This window comes from Chrysemys picta, chromosome 1 (assembly GCF_011386835.1).
Source record: "Chrysemys picta bellii isolate R12L10 chromosome 1, ASM1138683v2, whole genome shotgun sequence".
Lineage (NCBI taxonomy): Eukaryota > Metazoa > Chordata > Testudines > Emydidae > Chrysemys > Chrysemys picta.
This window is the reverse complement of record NC_088791.1, coordinates 147,435,023-147,458,529: the sequence shown is the minus strand read 5'-3', so window position 1 is coordinate 147,458,529 and position 23,507 is coordinate 147,435,023. Positions and strand designations below refer to the sequence as shown.

The 23,507-nt window shown below is 43.4% G+C and overlaps 1 protein-coding gene and 1 long non-coding RNA gene across 4 annotated transcripts; one reads left to right on the top strand and one right to left on the bottom strand.

Annotated features, from left to right (window-relative positions):
* Positions 1-271: 271 nt before the first annotated feature.
* LOC101944905 (uncharacterized) lies at positions 272-14,163 on the bottom strand. 2 transcript variants are annotated; one of them, XR_010599050.1, is made up of 4 exons: positions 13,976-14,163; positions 11,394-11,519; positions 6,585-6,654; positions 272-3,669 (listed from the first exon to the last, which is right to left on the bottom strand). It is a non-coding gene; the product is annotated as an uncharacterized LOC101944905 (long non-coding RNA). The 2 variants fall into 2 exon arrangements; XR_010599051.1 differs by lacking the exons at positions 272-3,669; positions 6,585-6,654 and adding an exon at positions 9,744-9,872 and having other exon boundaries at positions 13,976-14,106.
* On the top strand, positions 14,037-21,481 carry TENT5C (terminal nucleotidyltransferase 5C). Of its 2 annotated transcripts, none has more exons than XM_005292726.4 (2): positions 14,037-14,269; positions 19,471-21,481. In XM_005292726.4, exon 2 carries the CDS (start codon positions 19,498-19,500, stop codon positions 20,668-20,670), a length of 1,173 nt encoding a protein of 390 aa, XP_005292783.1. In that variant the 5' UTR covers positions 14,037-14,269; positions 19,471-19,497; the 3' UTR covers positions 20,671-21,481. The 2 variants fall into 2 exon arrangements, with proteins under 2 accessions (XP_005292783.1, XP_065442573.1); XM_065586501.1 differs by lacking the exon at positions 14,037-14,269 and adding an exon at positions 14,729-14,864.
* The last annotated feature ends 2,026 nt before the right edge of the window (positions 21,482-23,507 follow it).

Genomic DNA, 23,507 nt, shown 5'->3' with positions numbered 1-23,507 from the left:
ACCCCGCAGCTCTGCAGCCCTTGAGCGCAGCCCTCCCACAACAGAGGGTCGGCCCCCCCACAGGGGGGTGCAGGTGATCGGGTTGCGTAGGGCACCACCGTAGGTAGGGACGGGCCCTGCCCAACCCCTTGGATTAGTGCTGACCCCTCAGTCTCCTGTGTAGTTTATGCACACCCCTTTCCAGAACTCCACCTTTGTGAAAACTTTGGTTTCACAGGTTAACTCTTCAGGGGCATGGCGATAGTGAAAGCAAACAGATACACAGACAGCCTTTGCAGAGGATTCTAAAACACCATTGCTTTTTACTTAACAGCACAAGAGATACAGAGATCTAGACAAAATAATAAACATGTTGTGACATTGCAGTCTATATGATTTTATAAAAATATGCTAATGAGTGAATATAATTTAACTGGAATATGCTTCATGCAAAAGGTCTCTTGTAAGGTATCATTACAAAGCTTATAATCTACTGAGTGTGGTCATCCTAGTTGTATAAATGTATCACTCTTGTATCTGAAACTAGAAATATGAAATATAACTCTGAGGGCCTATTGTAATTATGCAAAGTGTGGGCCATTAATGGTTGTTTGGAATCTTGATGGCTCCCATCAACCAGGACAATTGACTGTGGATGGCTCTGTTTGGAGGCAAGCCTTCCTGTGAGTCAGGCTGGGAGGAATGAAGGCTTGGGGTCTTACAGTGACATGTCACCTGAACTGGAATCCATCTTTAACCTAGTGCTTTTCCATTGAGAAGTGGGGAGTGAGAACCCAGAGGGACAAAGGATTCTAGCCTATGCAAAAGATAGATAAATGGGTGGAACAGAACAAAGGGGAGAGCCGCCATGAAGAATCCCCTAGTTACCACCTGAGCTGGAACAAGAGCTGTACCAGGGGAAAGAATTGTGCCCAGGCCTGGAAGGTGTCCAGTCTGAGGAAAAAACTTACTGAAGCATCTCTAAGGGTGAGATTATCTATATTCAGTTTGATTAGACATAGATTTGCATGTTTTATTTTATTTTGCTTGGTGACTTACTTTGTTCTGTCTGTTACTACTTGGAACCACTTAAATCCTACTTTCTGTATTTAATAAAATCACTTTTTACTTATTAATTAACTCAGAGTATGTATTAATACCTGGGTGGGCAAAGAGCTGTGCATATCTCTCTATCAGTGTTATAGAGGGCGAACAATTTATGGGTTTACCCTGTATAAGCTTTATACAGGGTAAAACGGATTTATTTGGGTTTAGACCCCATTGGGAGTTGGGCATCTGAGTGTTAAAGACAAGAACACTTCTGTTAGCTGCTTTCAGGTAAGCTTATAGTTGTTAGGGGACGTGATTCAGACCTGGGTCTGGGTTTGCAGCAGGCTAGCGAGTCGGGCTCAAACCAGGCAGGGCACTGAAGTCCTAAGCTGACAGGGCAGGAAAGCAGGGGCAGAAGTAGTCTTGGCACATCAGGTGGCAGCTCCCAAGGGGGGTTCTGTGATTCAACCCGTCACACATGCCTACACATATTTCCTTGCCTCAGTTTCCTCACCACTCGGGAGAGTTCTTTAGGCTTGGGCATAGCCCTCTGGGATGTGTAGAATCCTTCCCCTGCAGCTCATGTCTACTTTCAGAAACATGGAGCCTCTCTCTAGGTCAGCTAGTTTTCCCTGACTGTGGCTGGGCCGAAGTTAAAAAAAGGAACCCCTGCTAAGAAAACCTGATCATTTCTTCCCCTCTCCTGTGCAAAATTTCCTATTCATGTCTCCCAGAGTCTCTTGAGTTTATATATTCCCCTACCAACATCTGGTTCCTTAGTTCTGTTGTTGGTGTTTTCATTCTTCTTCACCAGTCGACTGCAGACAAGGTAAGAGAAGACTAGTTCTCCTAAGCTCTATCTAACTCACCATCCCAAGGTGTTTCCACCTGAACAAGCAGACTAAGTTCTAACAATCCACTTTTGTATCTGGTCTGTAAAGGACATGACACAGCCCTTGTCCGCCAAGGGTGGATTCCACATACACAGAGGCATTCAAAAATACAGCAATTTCATCAGAACAACTTCATAGCATCAACCATAATTCACAAATTGTACAGATAGATTCCTCAAATCAGCATGTCAGGAAACCAGGAAATGGAGAATTAAAGTGACACTTCCCACACAACACAGCCATAATCTCAACTATGTCCCTTTTCTTTCATATCCCAGTGCCTTACCCTTACCTCAACTTTCTTGTCCAGTCTGATATCTACTAACTAGCTGCAAGCAGAAGATATTGGAAGTGAACTGCTGTCTAGATAAATGGTGCAGGCTGCAGAGTTTTGGTTTTGCGGAACATTGGTCCACCTTCTAAAGGAAAAGGGGAGCTGTACAGTTTGGATGGTCTCCACCTCACTAGACGGTAAACCAAACTCCTTGGGGACAGGCTGGCTAGAGCAGTCAGGAGGCTGTTAAACTAATAACAAAAGGGGTGAGTAAAAAGAGGGAAGATGTAAGCACTCATTAAGCAGAAAACTGAGATGTGGAGAACAAAATTAATCAAAGAACCAAAGGACATGAAGAGAAGACATTCTTTAATTGCGTATACATCAATGGTAGGAGCATGGGTAACAAACAAGAGGAACTGGATTATGACATAAATTCAATCTAGCTGGTATTAGTGAAACATGGTGAGTTGATTTACATGATTGGAATGTTAAAATAAATTATTACAACCTATTTAGGGACGATCACATAGACAAAGGAGGAGTGGGAGTGGGCTTCTATGTAATAAATAGTATTACTTGTTTCTGAGTCACTGACAACTCGGAAGAAAATGATCTTGAATACGTACGGAACAATGTACTAACAGATAAAGCACAAGATAGGGTATTAGTTAGTGTCTGCTACCAACCACCAAATCATGATAGGGAACAGGATGACTGACTCCTTAAACACCTATTTATAATATACTGGAAAAAAAGCTGCGTTATTATGGAGGACTTCAATTTGAGTGACATATGCTGGCGGTCTCATGCTGCCAGTACTAAAACATCCTTGGAATTTCTTAATATTATAAATGAAAATTTCCCAACTCAAAAATTGTTGCATCCAACAGCGGGGAATTCTATATTAGACCGCATCTAGACAGAGAGAGAAACTGATCACTTAACTAAAAATTAAATCTAGTCTAGGTACAGTGATCATGACTTGATCTCACTGATAATGTGTAAACAGAATAAAGTCCAAATCAGTAATATACGTACTTGTTCCTTTAAAAGGGCGGATTTCACAAAGCTGAAAACAATTATGAGCCGAGTCAACTGGGAGGAAGAATTTAAACAGAAAAATGTGAATGAAAACTGGGAATTGTTTAAGAACACTCTACTAGATACCCAAAAAACCACAACTGAAGAAGAAGGTGTATTGGTTGAAAAATCAACCTGGTTTAGAGGGGAAGTGAAAGCACCTATTAAAAATATAGGTATATAAAAAATGGAGGAGAGGGGAAGTTGGCAGGACTGGCTCCAGGCACCAACAAAGGAAGCAGGTGCTTGGGGCGGCCAATGGAAAGGGGCGACATGTCCGGGTCTTTGGCGGCAATTCGGTGGCAGGTCCCTCAGTCCCTCATCGCGGCTTTATCTTTTTTTTTTTTTCCCGCTTCGCTGCTTGGGGTGGCAAAAAAGCTGGAGCCGGCCCTGGAAGTTGGTAGTAATAAATATAAATCAAAAGCTTGGAACTGAGAAGGGAAGCAAGGGGACACAAGTAGAAATCTATGGCCAGCAGAGTTAAGAACAATAAGAATGTGTTTTTAAGTACATTAGGACCAAAAAGTTTCCTAACAATCATATTCATTCATTACTAGATGGAAATGGTAGAATTATCAATAATAACGCACAAAAGGCAGAAGTGTTCAATACATTTTTTTGTTCTCTATTTGGGGAAAAAATAGATGAGGTAGTCATGTCATATGATGATAACACTCTTTCCATTCCACTAGTATTTTGGGAGGATGTTAGACAGCAGTTACTACAGTCAGACATTTTTAAACCAGCAGGTCCCAATAACTTACATCCAAGACTTTTTTAAAAAGCTGGCTAAGGCGCATATTGGACCATTAATATTAATTTTCAATAAGTCTTGGAATACCAGGGAAGTTCCAGAAGACTGGAAGAAAGCTAATGTTGTGCCAATATTTAAAAAGGGGAAATGGGATGACCCAGGTAATTATAGGCCCGTCAGTCTGATATCAGTCCTGGGAAAGATAATGGAGTGGCTAATACTGGACTTAATTAATAAAGAATTAAAGGAGGGTAATATAATTAATGCACACCAACATGTGTTTATGGAAAACAGATCCCATCAAAACTAACCCGATACCCTTTTTTGATGCAATTACAAGTTTGGTTGATAAAAGGAATACTGTTGATAGTTGGACTTCTGTAAGGCATTTGATGTGCTGCATGACATTTTGATTAAAATACTAGAACAATATGAAGTTAATATGGTACACATTAAATGGATTAAAAACTGGCTGATAGATCTCAAAATCTAATTGTAAATGGGGAATCATCACTGAGCAGATGTGTTTTGTAGTGTCGTCCTGCACAGATGAGTTCTTGGCCCTATGCATTTTAACATTTAGCATTTTCAAACAATGTATATTTTAATACGGCTAAATGTAAATATATACATCTAGGAACAAAGAATGCAGGCCATACTTACATGATGGAAGACACTATTCTGGGAAGCAGTGACTCTGAAAAAAACTTGGGGGACACGTGGATAATCAGCTGAAAATGAACTCCAAATTTGACACGGTGGTCAAAAGGGCTAATGTTATCCTTACATGTATAAACAGGAGACTCTCAAGTAGGAATAGAGAGGTTATTTTACCTCTATTTGGCACTGATGCAAATGCTGCTGGAATACTGTGTCCAATTCTCATATCCACAATTCAAGAAAGATGTTGATAAATTGGAGAGCATTAAGAGTCATGAGAATGATTAAAGGATTAGAAAATATGCCTTATATTAATAGATTCAAGAAGTTCGATCTATTTAGCTTAACAAAGAGAAGTTTAAGGGATGACTTGCACACAGTTTATAAATACCAACATGGGGAATGAATATTTGATAATTGGGGTCTTCAAACTAGCAGAGAAAGGTATAACACAATCCAATGGCTGGAAGTTGACGCTAGACAAATTCAGACTGGGAATAAGGCATCCATTTTAAACAGCGAGAGTAATTAATCATTGAAACAGTTTATCAAGGATTGTAGTGGATTCTCCATCACTGACAATTTTAAAATCAAGATTGGATATTTTTCCAAAAAGATCTGCTCTAGGAATTATTTGGGGGAAGTTCTAGATAATCACAGTGATTCATACTGGCCTTGGAATCTATGGAAGAACTTCCCAGTGCAATGATGCTGCACAGATCAAAATGAGGGTTTATGGGAGTGCATGAACAGAAGTGCTGGTTTAGAGTTCTCTTGGGCACAGTCAAAATGACAGATTAGGAAGAGGTAAGGTGCTCTTACATTCACACTGTAATATCCTCACACCCACCCTGACACCTTTACACTGAGTAAAAGGGCTGGAGTGGCATAAAGGGATCCTAAAAGCCCTGGTTCATGCCAGGGGAGCATTCCCCTGGTGCAGGTACTGCACAAGATGGCCATAAGGCTGCCCTTCAAAATCCCCTTTGCAAGGCCTGGGATAGTGTCATGCTGGAGGCAGAAGTATTGTATTGGGGGCAGGGCCACAGTATGCAATGTTGTAAAGGTTCCAGGCAGTGCCACAGTCCATAGGGCAGCCCAAAAAGGCTGTTATAACTTAGAAATGCCCAAAGGACTCTCTAAGTTACACTGGGCTCCTTGGAGCAGACCAGGATTGTAAAGGTGCAAAGGTGACTCAAAGCCACTTTAGCGTCTCCTCCCCCTGGGCTGCGTGTTCTGTGCTGTACCCCTATTTCCTATTGTTATGGCCACAGGGAATAAACCAAAGGCTTCAACTGTCAATTCAAGACCTTTCACCAATATTTCATTCAATAGTTTAATCAATGATCTGGAAGTAAATATAAAGTCAAAGCTGATTAAATTTGCAGATGGACACAAAGATTGCCAGGGTGGTAAACAGTGATGAGGACAAGGCAAGTCATACACAGCGATCTGGATCCCTTGGTAGGCTGGGCCCATTCAAATAAAATGTGTTTTTAATACAAATGCAAGGCCCTACAGCTAGGAATGAAGAATGCAGGCCATTCCTAAAGAATGGGGGGGGGGGTGTCCTGGAAAACAGTGACTCTGTAAAGAAATGAGGGGTCCTAGTGCACAAACAACTCATGAGCTACCAGTGCAGTGCTGTGGCTAAAAGGGCTAATATGATCCTTGGCTTCATAAACACAGGACTAGTGAGTAGGAGCAGACAAATGTTTTTTCTTCATTACAGCATTGGTGAGATCAATACTAGAATAGTGTGTCCAGTTCTGAGATCTGCATTTTAAAAGTAACGTTGAAAAACTGGAGAGGGGCTATAAAAGAGCTATACAAATTATTCAAGAGCTGAAGAAAATGCCTCATAGTGAGAAGCTCTCGCTGTTTAGCTTACCAAAAAGAAGACTTTAGGTGACCAGATTATGGTATATAAATATCTTCACAGGGCATACAGGAACCAATAGCTGGAAGTTAAAGCCAGAAAAAAAATCAAATCAGAAATAAGAGACACATATTTCTAACAGTGAGAGTGATTAACATTGGAATATACCAAAGGAAGTGCTGGATTCTCCATCTCTGGCTGTCTTCAAATCAAGACCAAACGCCTTTCTGGAAGATATGCTTTAGTCATCTACAGGTTATTTTGGCTCAATGCAGAGGTAACTAGGTGAAATTATATGGCCTATGTTATGCAGGAGGTCAAAGTAGACGATTTAATGGTCCCTTCTGGCCTTAAAATCTATTAATGTACCAGGAGGGGGAACAGCACCAAATTCAACTAAATACAGAACAGAAGAGGAGCAGGCAGGACTCAAGGATTCAGATTCTTGGTAAGGATGGTGGTGTAAGCTTTACAGAGCACTTGACTATACATGCAATATGAAGGAGCCAGTATTTCAGAATGAATATCTATCTTGAGGGGAGAGCATTGAATTCTGTTGGAAGAGCAGGAGGGCAGCCCCCTCTGGAAGAGCTTCACATGGCTGAGGTTGTACATCCAATTGTCTCTCTTTTGCCATTTCTCTGAACTCCCCTTTCACCAGGGTTGCCACCTGCTGCTTTTGCCTAGGGCTTTGTTTCTTAAATTTGCTCATAACCTCCAAAATAGATTAAATGTTTCTCAGTTTCATCCACAATCCCCCTAATACCTCTCCAGTGCTACTGAAATCTTTAACAGTTTGTTCTACCCTCAGTTACAGAAAACGTTGTGACTAATTAAGTAGTTCAAGCAACTAGGGTGCACGGAAAAACAACTGCTACCACTGTCTCCAGTAAATGCATTCCATCTCAGCATGCTTCAATCACTATGGTTTCCATTTCATAACTGAAAGAAAAATGTTGGCCTTCTTTGGGCTGTCACAGCAACAACAGGGGTAGAACTGAGATCCTCCTGCTCTAAAGGCACAGGTCTCAGGGACTTGAACTAAGGCATAAGCAACCATTCAGTATTAGCAGTACAGGGCCTATGACATACAGTTGAGCAGTTTTGATTCATTGAGACAGAAGGCAGTGACGCATACACATACGAACCAGTTCATTAGAACATTATACAGATGTGTACCAGGTTTCACATTTTTCTACAGCCATAATACAGGAGAAAGAATGCCTATATCTCCCCCAGGGAGCTTGAAAGCCCTGTAGCAGCTTTTGGTATTAGAGAAAGGAGTCTCCACTTGAGACTCCAAAGGAGGATTTTGTTATGATGGAATTAGTGGATGGTATTGTTCTATCTGTTCTTTGAGTCTTCAGTATTGTCTACCATGTTTTACTCTATGTTTCCACAGAATTATTCCCCAAATGCAGAACTATTTGTCTATCACATAATAGAGAGCCATCTATCTATCTATCTCACACTCACTTCTAGGCTTTTACAGTTGATAAATACCTTCCCTAGATTTATAGCAGGGATCTCAAACATGCGGGCCATATGCAGCTTGCGGAGCTCTTCCCTGTGGCCTGCCAAGCTCCCCGCCCCCCACCCCCAGTTACTTCCTGTCGCCGCCAAACTCCCCTCACCCCCCCCCCAAGTTATTTTATGTGGCAGCTAAGCTCCCCAGGTGCTGCTCCCCAATGTTTGGGGCCAGGTCTCTCCCCCCAAGTGTCCCCCAGCCTCACTTGCTGCCCCCTCACTGCCCGGAGCCTGCAGTTCATGCTGACTCCGCTCCACTCTGCTGGCTTCCGGCATCACCTGCTGCCGCAGGGTCCTAGTGCCCCCCTTCACTAGGGCCAGGGCAGGCTGCCCTTCTTCCCTAGTCCTGAGCCTCTCCAATGCCCCAAACCCCTCACCCCTGCACCCCCTCCTATCCCCAAACTCCATCCCAGAGCCTGCACCCCCACCCCCTGCCCCAGCCCGGAGCCTGCACCCAGCACCCAAACTCCATCCCAGAGTCTGCACCCCAGACCCGCTCCCGCATCCAAACTCCCTCCCAGAAATTTAGGCAGGTGGGGGCGGGTTCTGGGCACTACCAAAATTTCTACAAACCTGCCACCCCTGGAAGAGGCAGAGCAGAGGTGGAGTGGTGGTGCAGCCCAGTGCAGTGCGGGGGCTTTACTGAGTGTATATATTTTATTAAAACCGCTTGGAGGAGGAGGAGGAGAAGAGGTGGGGCGGGGCCTCATGGAAGGGGTGGAGTGGGGGTGGGGCCGGGGGCAGCGAGGGGGGGTGTTAGTGATGCGGCCCTCGAGCCAATGCACTAGTCCTCATGTGGCCCTCGTGGTCATTTGAGTTTAAGACCTGTGATTTATAGTGACACACTGCATTCAGCTTGCATCCGGTAAGGCAACTAATCTCGTAGTGCCAGATCGTTGACATTTACAAAGGTTTTTAACTGCTTTTCTTCTGCCAAAAATAAATTTGTTGTCCTATTACTGGATTCAAATGGGAAAACAATTTTAATAGAACTTATTAATCTTTAAGCATTTTTAATGTGCCCATAACAAGGTTTCTGGGCACTATGTACAAAAGTAAATTAAAAAATATTTTCCCATAAAGGGCATCTAGGCTCCATCATTCAGTGTGACAGTATTACTTTGTGTTTTTCAATGTTTCTTTGTTCCTTCTTTTTTCCCCAGCAAGGTGTATCACCAGAGCATTTTTATACCATCATCCTTGAAGGAAGGGTTGTGTGAAAAGATGAATCTTGCATTGTCCCCTTTCTGAAAGGAAGTCAGCTTTTGTCCTCATTTTCTGGAGCATCTCTGGAGTCAGTCCTGAGGGAAACTAGACCCCAGACCATTAAAAATTAAGACTCTAATCTTGAATTAGATCTGGAACCAAATGGGAACCAGTGGCACATACAGAGTACTGATGTAATGCATGTTCTTCAGTCTTTCTTGCCTCAAAGGTAATTTGCTAGTCATGCTTCCATATGGCCCTATGTGTTGCAATAATCTAACTTGAAGGTGCTAAAATGTGGATCACGAAGGCTAGATCCTCATCAGAGAGGAACTGACACAGTCTCCTATCAGTCAAAGATGGAAGAAGGGATTCCTCTCCACTATTGCAATCTGTGTAATAGAGAGTCCAGTAGCTCCTCATGACTGTGTACCATTCCACCTTAGTGATATGATGACAGATGCCTTCAGTAGAGAATAGGTCACTGTTCCTCCAATTATCTCCCTCATTTTACCAGCATTTGGTGTAAAACAAGAATCTTGTAAACATACATTGTAAAATGTGGGCCTGTTGTAACAAGAATACAATTTTTATATTTGTAGTTTCAGTAAACTCTATACTGTATCTTTTTGCTTTTATTGATATTTAATACATATTGTAAGTAGAAAGTGTTTTTCAGGTTGTAAGAAAATTGCTATTAATCCACAAGAAACCAGAAATGTTGTTGCCAAAAATCATTATTTCCTGCCACAGAATCCAAAAATGCTTGAGGCAGGAGTAGGGTTGAAGATGTAGTATAATTGTAGTTATGACTCAGAAATGAAACTAACTGACAAAACTGAAGGGACTTGCCTTATTTCTCATGGGAGACCATTCTCTAGCTTACTATAAGCCTCAGTGATGGGAAATTTCTCTTCATAACCACTCTAAATTTTTCTTAAGTCCACCTCATTACTCCCATGTATGTCCCCTCAGAGCAGACTTTATCATTCCTCTTACTACTTTATGTTTACATCTTTCAGATACTTGTACATAGTGATTATCATTTAGTTAAACTTTAAATGTTTAGTTCCTTTTATCTGTCCTCACCAACAAGTTCTTCAGCCTTGTATTAATTTCCGTTACTCTTCTCTAAATTCCACTTCTCTTGCTTGTTCTGGTATAGAAGTATCTTCTACTATTTACAGGCTCACAGGTGCAGTCATACCAGAAAGCCTCCCCACTAAGCAGGGACAAGACACTGACCCTACATGGTGTGGAAACTGAGCCTACAGAGTGTGTGGAAAGCAGCTGATTAAATGACTATTTTTTGGCTTCCCCCACCACATTTGCTAAATATCTTGGTCTTTTCCCCATCTCTGAAGGATGAATTCATCCAATAATGACTGGCATCTTCCCCCAGAGTTTATGGAAACTCACAGTTGTGGTAGAGAAATTCTCAGAAAAGTTTTCCATTGCATAGAAGCACTAGTTTCTGTCCCCCAAGGCTACCAAATTTAGTGAAAGTTCACACTCCCCCAACACACCAAACATAATCTCATAAACATCTAAAGATGCAGTGTAAAACTGCTGAAAGCACTATTAATAGATGTGGGGATTTTGATGGGTGTTCCCTGTATGACTTTAAACTGATTGCATTTTGCGTGAACATTACAGGCTCTCCTAGGTATGAAAAATAGAAATTGTTCCTGCTCTAAGGCTCAGTATAGATTCCAGAATGTTTGCATCAGGTTAAACATTGAATGCATAATATGCCTATGCATCCTGAGTTCTACAATGAAATCTGTAGTGACTCTTAATTTTAACATAGAAATGTAATCACAGTGATTACAAGTCACATCATGGAGTACAACTCACAATTTGATAATCCAAGTGAGCAAGTAAATGCTGTGCCTCTGGGAAGTGTCTAATTTTTAAGCATGCTCGTAAATCAGCAATGGGGAGTCCCACTCCCAATTACTCGTTAGTAACATATCCATGAGCCTGCTTATTTCAGAGCCTTATTTTGCTCCATATCTCGATGTATTGATTCACGCTGATAGTGATTTGGCATTAGTGCATATGTCATGGCAAACACTTCTCTCCTACCTTAGCAGCCCATTATTCCACATTTTCTTTGATGTTCCTGACGCATTTTTCCTCTATTTAATGTTTCTATTTCAGTTGAGAAAATCAAGTTGAATGTTGCTGACAGCACAGAATGCATATGAACAGCTAAAAAGACAGGACAGAAAAAACATGTATATGGAGCTTATTCCAGAAAGAGAAATCAATCAAATTATTTGTGATGAGAATCAGATCAGATTTAGTTAATTTATCAGATCTCAAAATTAACTATGCACCAGCCTGGGGGATTTAACCATCCTCTGTCCAAAATTCAGGAAACTGAGATGTGTTTCACACAACATTCTGTTTTTTTAGTCAAATCTCTTTCAGGTTTCTGGATTGAGGTTTCCAGGATACTAACCAATGGAAGGTGTGTCAGTGAGTGAGGTGGCTGTAAAATTCAATCGCATCTATGCTGTGATCCTGAGCTATTGCTATGCTCTCAGCTACACATATATACACAATTAGACAATTAACTTTCCCTATAATCTTTTTCCATTTTTTAAAATGAATGCCTAAAAATGGGCTCTTAAATCTTTGTTTTTGGGTGCCTAAATTAAATGGCCTGATTTTTGAAAGTGCTGACTACCAATCAGCTCCTTACTGAAGTCAGTGCAAATTGCTGGTTATTTCATTTTTGAAAACCAGGCTTCTTACATTTAGATTGAATTTAAAATCTTGGCCTTTCTGTTCCTTCACCTATTCAAAGAAGGAGCATGTCTTTAAAAATAAAATAGTCAAAGCATTTTTATCCCCTAAATGTGGAAAACAAAGTAAAATCTTGTTACTAGCAACAAATATCAATTTGCCTTAAATGTACTTAAGTTCAGCTAAAAAGGAGGGCCTGTCCTCTAAAGTGGGAAAGAAAGGCTATTTACCTATTAAATGTAGTTACTGGAGATCACTGTTTGTATGGACACCATTGAATGAGGTGCACTACAGTGTACAAGCTTCATATTTTCTAGTCAGCCTCATTCACTAGCGGCACACCTCCCCCACATCTTGACTACATGTATTTGAGCCCAAGAATATAAAAGAAATCATCCCCCAACCTTCATTTAGTTGCTTCCACTAACTCAGGAATCTACAGTAAAGACTTTGAATTGGTGAAGGAGAATGGGGAGTGTGGATCAACTCAAACAATTATCTTAAAGAATCACATCACCAAGTATCCTTTCTTTAACAGCTCCACAGTGGTGATGTAGTACATGCCTAATGGTGTAGTTAATTCAAGTCCTGAATTATCTGTTCTCAATCTGAGGAAGAAGAGTTTTTCAGGCCATGCAGATGGCTCTCAGCTTTACTTTCTGACATGGATATGAAACTTTAATTCCTGCAGTTTCCAAAGACCTTGAATCATGGGAACATCAAAATGGACTCTCTAGCCCCTCCTGAAACTTCTGTAACGACCACTGCATTTGTTTCTCAGCCTTTGTTTACTATAGACAGGATCTTGAATATCTTGAGGCATGATCGCCAGCACTTCCATGTTGTTCATTTGTGGCTGATATTCTTTTCTTAGCCAGCTCCACAGCATCTATCTGTATACTTATATGTCCCTCATCACTACAGTATCTTCACAATCATTAACAGATTTACCCTCACAACACCCCAAGAGGAAAGGAAGTGCTATCCCTATTTTTGGGATGGGAAGCTATAGCACATAGCAGATGAGCCAAGGTCACACACAGAACTTGTGGCAGAGCCAGGAACAGAAACCAGATCTCCCAAGTGCCAGCCCAGTGCATTGTTCACCAGAACATCCCTTCTGGGTCTCATCATGTTGCTGGAATGGAAACCATGAGCTGTGTCTAAGCAAATTCAGTACTCTTGTGTCCTTGGGCCTTGCTGGACCACAATCCAGGGGACTAGTGAGGGCAGCACTCAGGAGAGGTTCCACAGGGTGCTCTGTACCCGCAAGGTGCTCCCAAACCGCCAGTGCTCCCGGTGGCATGTGATGGACCAGTTGTGTTAGAGGGTGTGGGTAGGCTGGTGCGCGGGGTGAAAGGCATCCCCATCTGCCCCTGCCAGCCAGGTGGCCTGTTCACTCGGGGATGGTGGCTGTCACACACAGAGCAAGCCCAGACAAGATGCCCTATCCCACCTGGCCTATGTCCCCATCCCTCTCACATGCCCACATCCCCCTCCTGCTCCATCCCCCTGGAGTATCCCAATATACCCCCGCCCCGTCCCTCTTGCGTGCGCTCCGCATCCCCCTCCTGTTCCACTCCATACTCCCGCGCGCCCCCTCCTGTGCCATCCCCCTCATGTCCCCCACCCTCTCCTGCTCCACCCCGCCCTCGCGCGCCCCTTCCTGTGCCATCCCCCTCATGTCCCCCACCCCCTCCTGCTCCACCCCGCCCTCGCGCGCCCCCTCCTGTGCCATCCCCCTCATGTCCCCCACCCCCTCCTGCTCCATCCCGCCCTCGCGCGCCCCCATCTCCCTGCGGTGTCCCAATGCGCGGCGGGGGGCTACAGGCGGGGAGCGCCCCCGCCCTCCGGCAGCAGAGCGCCTGGCTCGGCCGGTGCCCGTTAGCGTGGCGGCGCGTTCCCGAAACGCGAACCTGGCCGTTCTCGCTGGGGCGCGCTCCCGTAGTCCATCAGCCGCGGTTGCCAGAGCGCCGAGTCTCTCGTGCTAGCTTTGCGTCACACACGATCCATCGAGGCGGCGGCCAATTACAAAGCGGATGCTACCTATAGAGGCGAGGCTCGGGAGTCCGCGTGCAGAATGCAAATAAAGTGGGCGTGGCCCGATGGGGGCGTGACCGCAGCGGGTATAAATAGGGCCGGTGTGGGCAACCAGACGGAGTGACAGGCTTGAGTGGCGGTTGTGGAGGCGCGTGTCGCCGAACTAGCAGGTGAGTAAATGAGAGAGACTCCGCGCGGCCGCGTTTAATAAGCGGCGGGCAGCGCGCGAGCCAGTGAGGCCGGGCGCGCGGAGCGGACGGGTGACCTGCTGCGCTCCTAAGCGCGGGTCCGGCTACTCCCGGCCGGCGCTGCCCGCCCTGCGGTGCCCTGGCTGCGCGGCAGGCCACGGGCGGGGCTGCCTGTCATGCCCGGGCCCCGGTGCTTTCTGCACCGTCCTGAGGGCAGAGCCTGGCGGTGCCCCGCACAACCCCTTCAGGTTACAGGTGCAGGCAGCGCCATAAGCAAAATACACCCTGGGCTTAACTGTTCTCCGGGTAGCTCTTGGCTCGGGGGCGCACTTAAAGCATTGGCTGATTTATCCGAGACCCTATTAGCTTTTGGGCCAGTTGCAGCAGTTATCTTTGCACGCTGATAACTCAATTGCTAATCTGAAAACCTCCTGCTTGCTAAGGAGTCTTGCTTCAGTGAAGACGCAGCACGTATGGCAAAGGGGATTAGACAGTCTGGGGAAACAAGTCTGTTACATGTGAATCGTTAAACAAGATCGCTGCATGGGTGACTAATGGAGACAGTAACTTACCAAAGGTAAAGGGGTGACCTAAAACTATCTACATGAGGAACAAATATTGAGGGTTGGTGTACAGGAGGACTTTACATTGGCAGTGGTCACTTCTGGCTTTGGCATCTATGAAACAAATACACTGGGCATATTTTGGTATTACTTTGTGTGCCTCTATAGTGAGGGAAACACAGTACAGAAACACAGATACAAATTTGGTTGCAATAGTAGCCCAACATGCTTGTAGTAATACAATATAGTGCAGCTACTGTTACAGACTTTAGAGTTGCACTCTATATAGTGCAAGTGACAATGCTGAACATAGTGTGAAGAAGTATAATAACTTGTGCATTTAAAATGATCAAGTTTATAGCTGCAACTGTTATGAGTCAACCCTTCTACCTATGTCATTGTCTAGTCACTGAAACCAAGTGTAGACCACCAAATGTGATTTCCTTGTATTTTTAAAGATCATATAAGATGCAACAAGCTTATTTCTGCACTTCTAATATATCAGGGGTTCTCCAATTGGGGGTTGGGACCCCTCAGGGGGTTGTGAGGTTATTACATGGGGGGGGGGGGGCTGTCATGAGCTGTCAACCTCCACCCCCAACCGTGCTTTGTCTCCAGCATTTATAAAGATGTTAAATATATTAAAAAGTGTTTTTAATATATAAGGGGGGGGGGTTGCACTCAGAGGTTTGCTATGTGAAAGGGGACACCAGTAAAAAAGTTTGAGCCACTGTAATACATATTGCTATTCACCACACTTATGTAATGCCCTAGCATAGCAAATCCATTCTGAGTATACCTGCAGTTAACATCTAAAATGTTTGTCATTATATCAAATAACACTTATTGATGTCTAAGAAATACTCTTTGCTGTAACACTAAGTACTCATAATATGTTTTGTACGAATGGCTATTACAAGGTAATACAAATGGTTCATCGAGCAAATTAAAAATCTCAGCTTGTTGTAACACTCCAGGGAGTCTAAGATAAGTCTAGTTTTCTAAACTAATTTATCTTGCTTTAGGCCTAGAAGCAGGATAGGGCGTAGGCTACTTCTAATATCACATTGCTTTACATAAAGAATTTTAGGGTGGAAGTTACTGAAATGTAAACTGTGGCTTACTCAGCGCTGATGTCCCAAGTCTATTGGAAACTAGTCTGAGACAGCTGGGTCAGTTGTCACTAAACCCCTACCAGTTAACAGCTCCTCTAATCTGTACATGATTAGAACCAGTGACCTAGATGTGAGAGGCTTCTGATTTTTAACAATCCTAGGGTTTAAATTTCACACAGAACTGTAGAAATCCCTCTGAGGAAACTAACAGTAGTAGCAGCACTAAATTAACTTTCCAGCTAGAAGTGTCCTGAAAGCAGGAATAGCAGTACCAAAGAGTTACCAAAGAAAGAGTTCCCAAAGTTTATTTTGCTAGAATTCTACATACTATTTTCACATCAGTTGGGTCCAAAAGTGACATTACTTAATGTTACTACTGTTGACATGGGAGGAGGAAATCTGTCCCAGATGGAGCATCTAAACACTCGTGTGTATGTATATATAATTAGAATGTTGATGACTGACGTAATTATGTAGGTCTAGCAAAATGGGCCGTGAAAGAGTTCTTCGTCATCTTTTTGAGGAGGCCAAGGAGATCCAATTCATCCACGCAGTGTTGCCAGAAGGCTTGATATCTTAGTCTGTTTGCCTTGCTCTGACACTGCTGCTCCTGGGTCATCTGGGTCTGAGGAGCTCACTAAATATTCTAGGGCTCATTAGTATATGAGATCCAAAGATGGAATGTCATTAGAGTGCTTGCCAGTGACCCATTTAGACAGTAGTCTTAGCATTTCTGGGGACCCATCATACCCACTGAACTAAATGAGTTCTGTGCATGCATGGGAGGATGTGATCAGATCTTTGTAGTAAGTTCCACCCAAAGACCTCAGAGCACTTCACAAATGCACTTAACCCCTAACACACATGGGGCACTGTGAGGCTATCCCCACTCTACAGGGGGAGAGCTGGGACATAGGTGAAATGAGTTGGCCAAGGTCACGCTGAGGCCGTAGGACAGTGGGTATGGAACCCTGCAGTTCTTATAGCCGCTTCTCTTGCCTGAAAAACAGTCTCCTTCTTGCAGTGTGGTTGCAATGGTTATTTAACAGGAAGGTACAAGATTAGTAATGCATTTAAACACCTCTTATAAGCAAGAGGGCTTACTATTGAATGAATGCCCTTGCTGCACCACCTCTTGCAGCTGCATGTGCAGGGGTGGCTGTAGGCACCAGCAAAGCAAGCAGGTGCTTGGGCAGCCCATTTGCAGGGGTGGCAGCATGGGAGCTGAGAACCAACAGGGGGCCCTGGGAGCTGTAGTTCCTTGTTTAGCTCCCTGCCTATAGAGCCAGCCCTGGAGCAGGGAAAGAATGACATTTCCCAGCATTCCCTTGGCCACTATCAACAGGAAAGGGAGGGGGAGGGAGTATGGTAGCTGAAACCTCATGCTGCAGCTTGCTGTGAATGGAGAGCTCACTGCTAGAATGGGGTGGCACTGAATGGGGAACAAGTAAGGAGTAGAAGGCTTTGGCCCAGATATCCCCTTCAGAAGACATCCCCAGCCTGGATTAGGGATACTGGTGTGACCTCACCTTGCAGCCCCCAAAGAGAGTTGGGTGGACTAAATGGACAGTACACCTTTCTATCTGAAGCCTAGCAAGGGAGGTACATGGATCCCACTAGAATTTAAAATGAAAAGTAAGGGAGGGGAGGCTCTGGACCTGGGCAGCTTTAGATACAGTACCAGGCATGTAGGAGGATTTCCACTTCTGAGCCATGGAAGCAGAAATTGACTTTTCCTTTCCAGATTTAGCTAATATTCAGAAAGGGAATTTAGCACCTGCCTTCCAGATTTGAACACCCTCAAAATTCAGGAGTGCTCAAGCTCAATTTGGGCAGCTGTTACTTCATTTCTCCCAAATCAAATATACTGATCCACTGTAACTTGCTGTAGAAAAAGTAGGACAAAATTGAGCAAGAAATGCTTTCCAGTGGTTATTAGGACTGGAATTGCTATTTTCAACAGCCATTGCCATTTTTTTATTTTTTTTCCTTTTATTTGTTTAAAAGGAAGACAGTGATACTGTATTGGCAAATTCCCCATAGAAACAAAGAGTGGAACAAAAGAATAATAAAGGCACCTCAGCTTTTCCTCATTTATGGAGGACAGTCTTATAATATGCATCCAGATATCCTCCAAACACACTAGCTGAAAACTGTTCCACTTTACTAGAGTTTTGTAACCCTGTGGGAACTAATCCTGTCTGTGTTCTGTGCACATCTAAAATTCCTGCTGAATGACCCGCCCTGGGAGTGAGTTACCAGTGACCTAGGGCTGGGGCGGAAGGAGGGTGCAGTTGGTGTGGGAGAGCCCAGGGCTGGGGCAGCAGGGGGTGCGGGTGAAGGAGGGAGAGCCCAGGGCTGGGGGGCGGCCAAACATTTTTTTGCTTGGGGCGGCAAAAAACCTAGAGCTGGCTCTGTGCATGTGCAGCCTGCTTGAGCATTCCAAGATGGAGCAACAGACCAGGCCTTGATTAGTCTTAAATGACAAAAGCATCTGGCCACAATGGAAACCTAAGGTGTCTGTTTCCTCTGTGCCTTTATATGTAATTTAATATCAATTGGAGTTGAATACCTCTAGAAAAGATCCATAAGTGTCTGATTACATTTTCAAATAAAGCTATTTAGGCAAATAAGATGTAAGAATCTGTTCAACTTCAACACAACACAGACTTCAAAAGGTCTGGACTAAGACTAGGCATTATCAGACTTGCTGCCTGACATCAAGCTGCTGAGGTTAGAAACCCCTTTGCATAAAACTAGGTGAGATACTGCCATTATATGACCCTTAATATGGCTTAACTGAATTCATGCTAGCTCCTTCACAAGTGAGGCAAAACGTTCGTGCAAGCATACTAGTATTTTCAAAAATATGGCTTTAGGTAACTAGTGACTCCTGAGGACCATGGTGAGAATAGAATAACATTGGGGCTTTAGCTTTTATATGACTGAAGTGTAGTTTCAGCTTGCATTCAGGATCCTGAAATGTCTTAACTTTTAGAGTGGTAAGAATTTGAGTTTGAGCTCAGTGGGGTTGGATTTCTTTAATTGGGGTGTGATAAGGTGCAGACTATGAGTTTGCCTTCTGACATCATGGCAATTGGAGGCACAATCTAATTATTTCATCTGTAAATAGAAATATCTTGGATCTGATTTTCAGAAGTGCTGAATTGAGTTGGCACTGTGGATTTACAGTACCTATAAAATTCAGGCCCTTAATCTAAACCCAAGTTCTTGCCATGTGATGCAGCAGCATGTAGGATTGTACTGTAGGTCAGCTGCTAACTAAATGTCTTTCACAGCAAAACTGAGCATGAAACTACTTCTGTCTACCACAAGACAGACTAAATATCTGTTCAGAAAAAGAGATCGCTATTAGGGTGTAGGTGAATGGCTTTTCAAGCACTGTGTATAATGAAGATATGAATAGACTGACTTCCTGGATGTATAGCCTGTGCTCTGTTATAACAGTGAAATCTGACTTAAAATGTTTTTATTTCCCCTCCAGTTTCTTTGGAGAAGATCAAACTCTAAAATGGCAGGCAAAGGAAGTAATACTGATTGCATGTCATGCAGTGTACTGAGCTGGGAGCAGGTCAGCCGTCTGCATGAGGTTCTGACAGAGGTGGTTCCAATCCATGGACGGGGCAACTTCCCAACACTGAAAATAACCCTGAAGGACATTGTTCAGACCGTTCGCAACAGGCTGGATGAGGCAGGCATCCAAGTACACGATGTCCGGCTGAATGGCTCTGCAGCTGGTCATGTCTTGGTCAAGGATAATGGACTGGGTTGCAAAGATCTGGACCTAATTTTTCAAGTGTCCCTGCCAACTGAGGCTGAGTTTCAGCTCGTCCGAGATGTGGTGTTGCGGTCCCTCTTAAACTTCTTGCCAGAGGGGGTGAGCAAACTAAAAATCAGCGCAATGACTTTGAAGGAAGCCTACATCCAGAAGCTAGTGAAAGTGTGCACAGAGACGGACCGATGGAGCTTAATATCCCTCTCCAACAAACATGGCAGGAATGTAGAGCTGAAGTTTGTAGATCGCATACGACGACAGTTTGAGTTCAGTGTGGACTCTTTCCAAATCATAATAGATGCCTTGCTTTTTTACTATGACTGCTCAGAAAATCCTATGTCAGAGCACTTCCATCCAACTGTAATTGGAGAGAGTATGTATGGAGACTTTGAGGCAGCCTTTGATCACCTCCGAAACAGACTGATAGCTACCAAGAATCCTGAGGAGATCCGAGGTGGTGGGCTCCTGAAGTACAGCAACCTCTTAGTGCGGGATTTCCGGCCCATGGACAAGGAGGAGATTAAAACTCTAGAGCGCTACATGTGCTCCAGGTTCTTCATAGACTTCCCTGACATCCTGGATCAGCAGCGCAAACTAGAGACTTACCTCCAGAACCACTTCTCCAAAGAGGAGAGAAGCAAATACGATTATCTCATGATCCTGCGCAGGGTGGTAAATGAGAGCACAGTGTGCCTCATGGGACATGAGCGGAGACAGACTCTCAACCTGATCTCGCTGCTAGCACTCAGAGTGTTGGCAGAGCAAAACATCATACCTAATGCCACTAATGTTACCTGTTATTATCAGCCAGCACCCTATGTCAGTGATGGGAACTTCAGCAACTACTATATTGCAAACTCTCCCATCCCCTATAGCCAGTCTTATCCCACCTGGCTGCCTTGTAACTAATTTCCAACTTGAGTGTTTCTTAAATGGAATCTTGTGTGTGGTGGGAACCATTAATCAGCCAGAGGTTTTCTAAAGGGAATCTGTGGCTTACCTCTGGCTCTGCTGTTTTCCTGGTGTGTGGTGTAATCACACCACTAGGCTCCTGGTTTAAAAAAAAAAAAGCCTTTTGGGACCCTCTGTACAAAAGCCACAAGAAGCCTTATTGCCATTATTTTGTTGGGGGAGGGGATCATATGGCCTTATGTTTGTAATTACTGTAGTTAAAAATGTTTGAAGACATGGCTGTTGCACATTTGATTTAGGTACTGTAATACAGCTGCTTATTCACTGAGAGGAAACTGTGCAAGAATAACTTGTACAGAACCAAAGACATTCTGTCCTAGAGCAGCAACAAGATCATTCTGTGTGTTCCTTATTGCCTCCCCTGCTCACTTTACACTCCCTCAATCTCAAGTCCTGGTCAGTTTTTTCCATTGGACTGCTCTTGCATAGGGGGAACAGCTTAACAGCTCATGCTGTGCATGAGCATCTTGTACTTTCTGGCTTTACAGAATGGGTCACTGTAGGGACACTACTCTCTTTCATGGAGGGGCTCCAGAATTTATTGGTTCCTGCAGTAGCTGTGTACTGCTTTTCTAGAAGAGTCGAAAATTGATTTATTGAGGAGTTTGACAGTGGGGCTGGTTGAAATCCTCTTTTGGGTGCCAAGTTTCAGAAGAGACTTTCTTAGTCAGATGACACATTCCCCAGAATGTGAACTCCTATGTACTAAAGACTGAAGTCCTTAACACAATTAAAGCTTCAAAAACAATTACAAGTATTGAAACATTGTTTCGGTAGAAAAGTTAATGTCTGAAGCCTGCCCTTCTAAAGAAACTGGAAGCCTTTTTTGACTGGGCAACCCTTCCCAGGATTGTCTTTCACAGTGTTTCAATAGGAATAGCACACCTCCTGTACTAAAGTTCAGCTTAACATCCCCTTTCTCTGCCTCTTCTCCATCATGTACAGTACTAAGAAGGCATGCTTGTTTCTCAAACTGTAGGATGAGATGTGCCTATCTGGCACACTCCAAACACCCAACCTTTTCTCAAATATATTTTGATATTTACCAAGTGCCTCTTACAAATGCATATATTCCTGTATACCTTTGGACAGGACCTAACCCTTCTCCTTACAGAAAGTAATCTAATAACTTCCTGTCTCAAATTGAAGATGCTCCTTTCAGAGTTCAACAATTGCCCTTTCCACAGGTTCATAGCATCAGATAAGTTGTATGGAGACCTATTGAAATTCTCCTCAAAGTGTCTTCACTACCACTTGAGAAGAGATGTTAACTTCATATGATTGCTAAATGGTGTAGCACAAACACAGAACTCCCCACAAGGACTGAATAAGGCAGAAACCAGGCCATGCTGTGTTATGAGTAATCTCTGAAGTGGAGACCCCTTTTCTATGAAAGGGAGGATTGCTTTTCAAAGGAGTATGCGTCTTCAATCTAGTTAAATGGTGGATGCTTAGCTTGCTTGTCTTGAACCTTCTGTGTTGGTTAGGAAGGGTATGTCTACACTGCAGTTAAACACCCATGGAGGGGCTGAAGCTGTGGGGCTGTAAAATTGCAGTATAGATGTTTGGGCTCTGGCTGGACCATCCTCCCACCTCTGAGTCCCAGAGCTCCTGCTCCAGCCGGAGCCCAAACATCTATACTGCAATTTTACAGCCCTGCAGCCTGAGCTAGCTGACACAGTGGGTGTCTAATTGTAGTGTAGACCTAACCAAAGGAAAACTCTGGAAGATTTAGGATTTTTATCCATAGGGTCAGGAAGCTTATTAGCACATTAACCCATAAGATTATTTAGATATCCAGTAGAGAAACATGGATTAAGTACAGTCCAGCAGAGGATGTGGCGGTCTTAGGTTTTCTTTCCCAGAAGTGGAAAGAGGGTAAAATGATAACATACACATGGTAACCTTCAAATAGACTTTGCCAATACTTAAGCCTGGCTTTGCATAACTTTTCTTACTATCTTTGGTAAGTTGAAGTTACATCGGTCTTCTCCTGTTTTGACCCTGTGGTGGTATTGCAATTCCAGATATTGAAGTAACTTAAGTGTCAAGTATTAAGCACAGGATTCAAACTTCTCTACGGAATAAAGTAGAAAGCAAGATGAGGATCCAAATCTTCAGTACTAAAGGTGAAGGGCAAAATCAGTGGTTGTGCAACACAGTGGTTGTCACAACCATAGAAGGCTGTTTCTTGCTAGAATAAAATTCCTCTAATGCCCCTTTCTTAAAAGGATGAAATTCCCTCCTCCAATAAAAAGCTATCAGTATGTCTGACTCTTAGATGGTAGACTCATAAGGACCACTTCAGCAGGATATATGTAAAATATGAGACCATTAGGTTTAGTTATTCAGTTAGCATAAGGAGACCTTGGCTAGGTAGGAGTCTAAAGTAGAGAAGAATAAACTTGAGGCTAACCTGAAGTATTATTTTAAAAATATCAAACTGCCTTCTAAGCAGCTGACTTTCAAAAATGATGAGCACCTAGCAACTTCATTGACTGAACTGGGGGGCTTCTAGGTTCTCAGCACTACTTATGCTGCCAAGTATAAATCAAGACACCTACTCCTAAAAAAAAAAAAAAAAAATCTTGACTTGTGCTTCTATGTGTGGCATTTCCTTACCATGTTCAGGAAGAAAGATTGAACCCCAGTTTGAAAACTGACTCCTCTTTTTTCTAAAGTTCATGTGGTTACCAAATCTACTGACTGACTACCTTATTGTATGAAGCCAAAAACTTCATACCCAGGCAAGTAAGCTTACCAAAATTGGTGCA

What these genes read in the sequence shown, in the direction of transcription:
- TENT5C (XM_005292726.4), top strand. Translation starts at nt 19,498, where the DNA reads ATGGCAGGCAAAGGAAGTAATACTGATTGCATGTCATGCAGTGTACTG.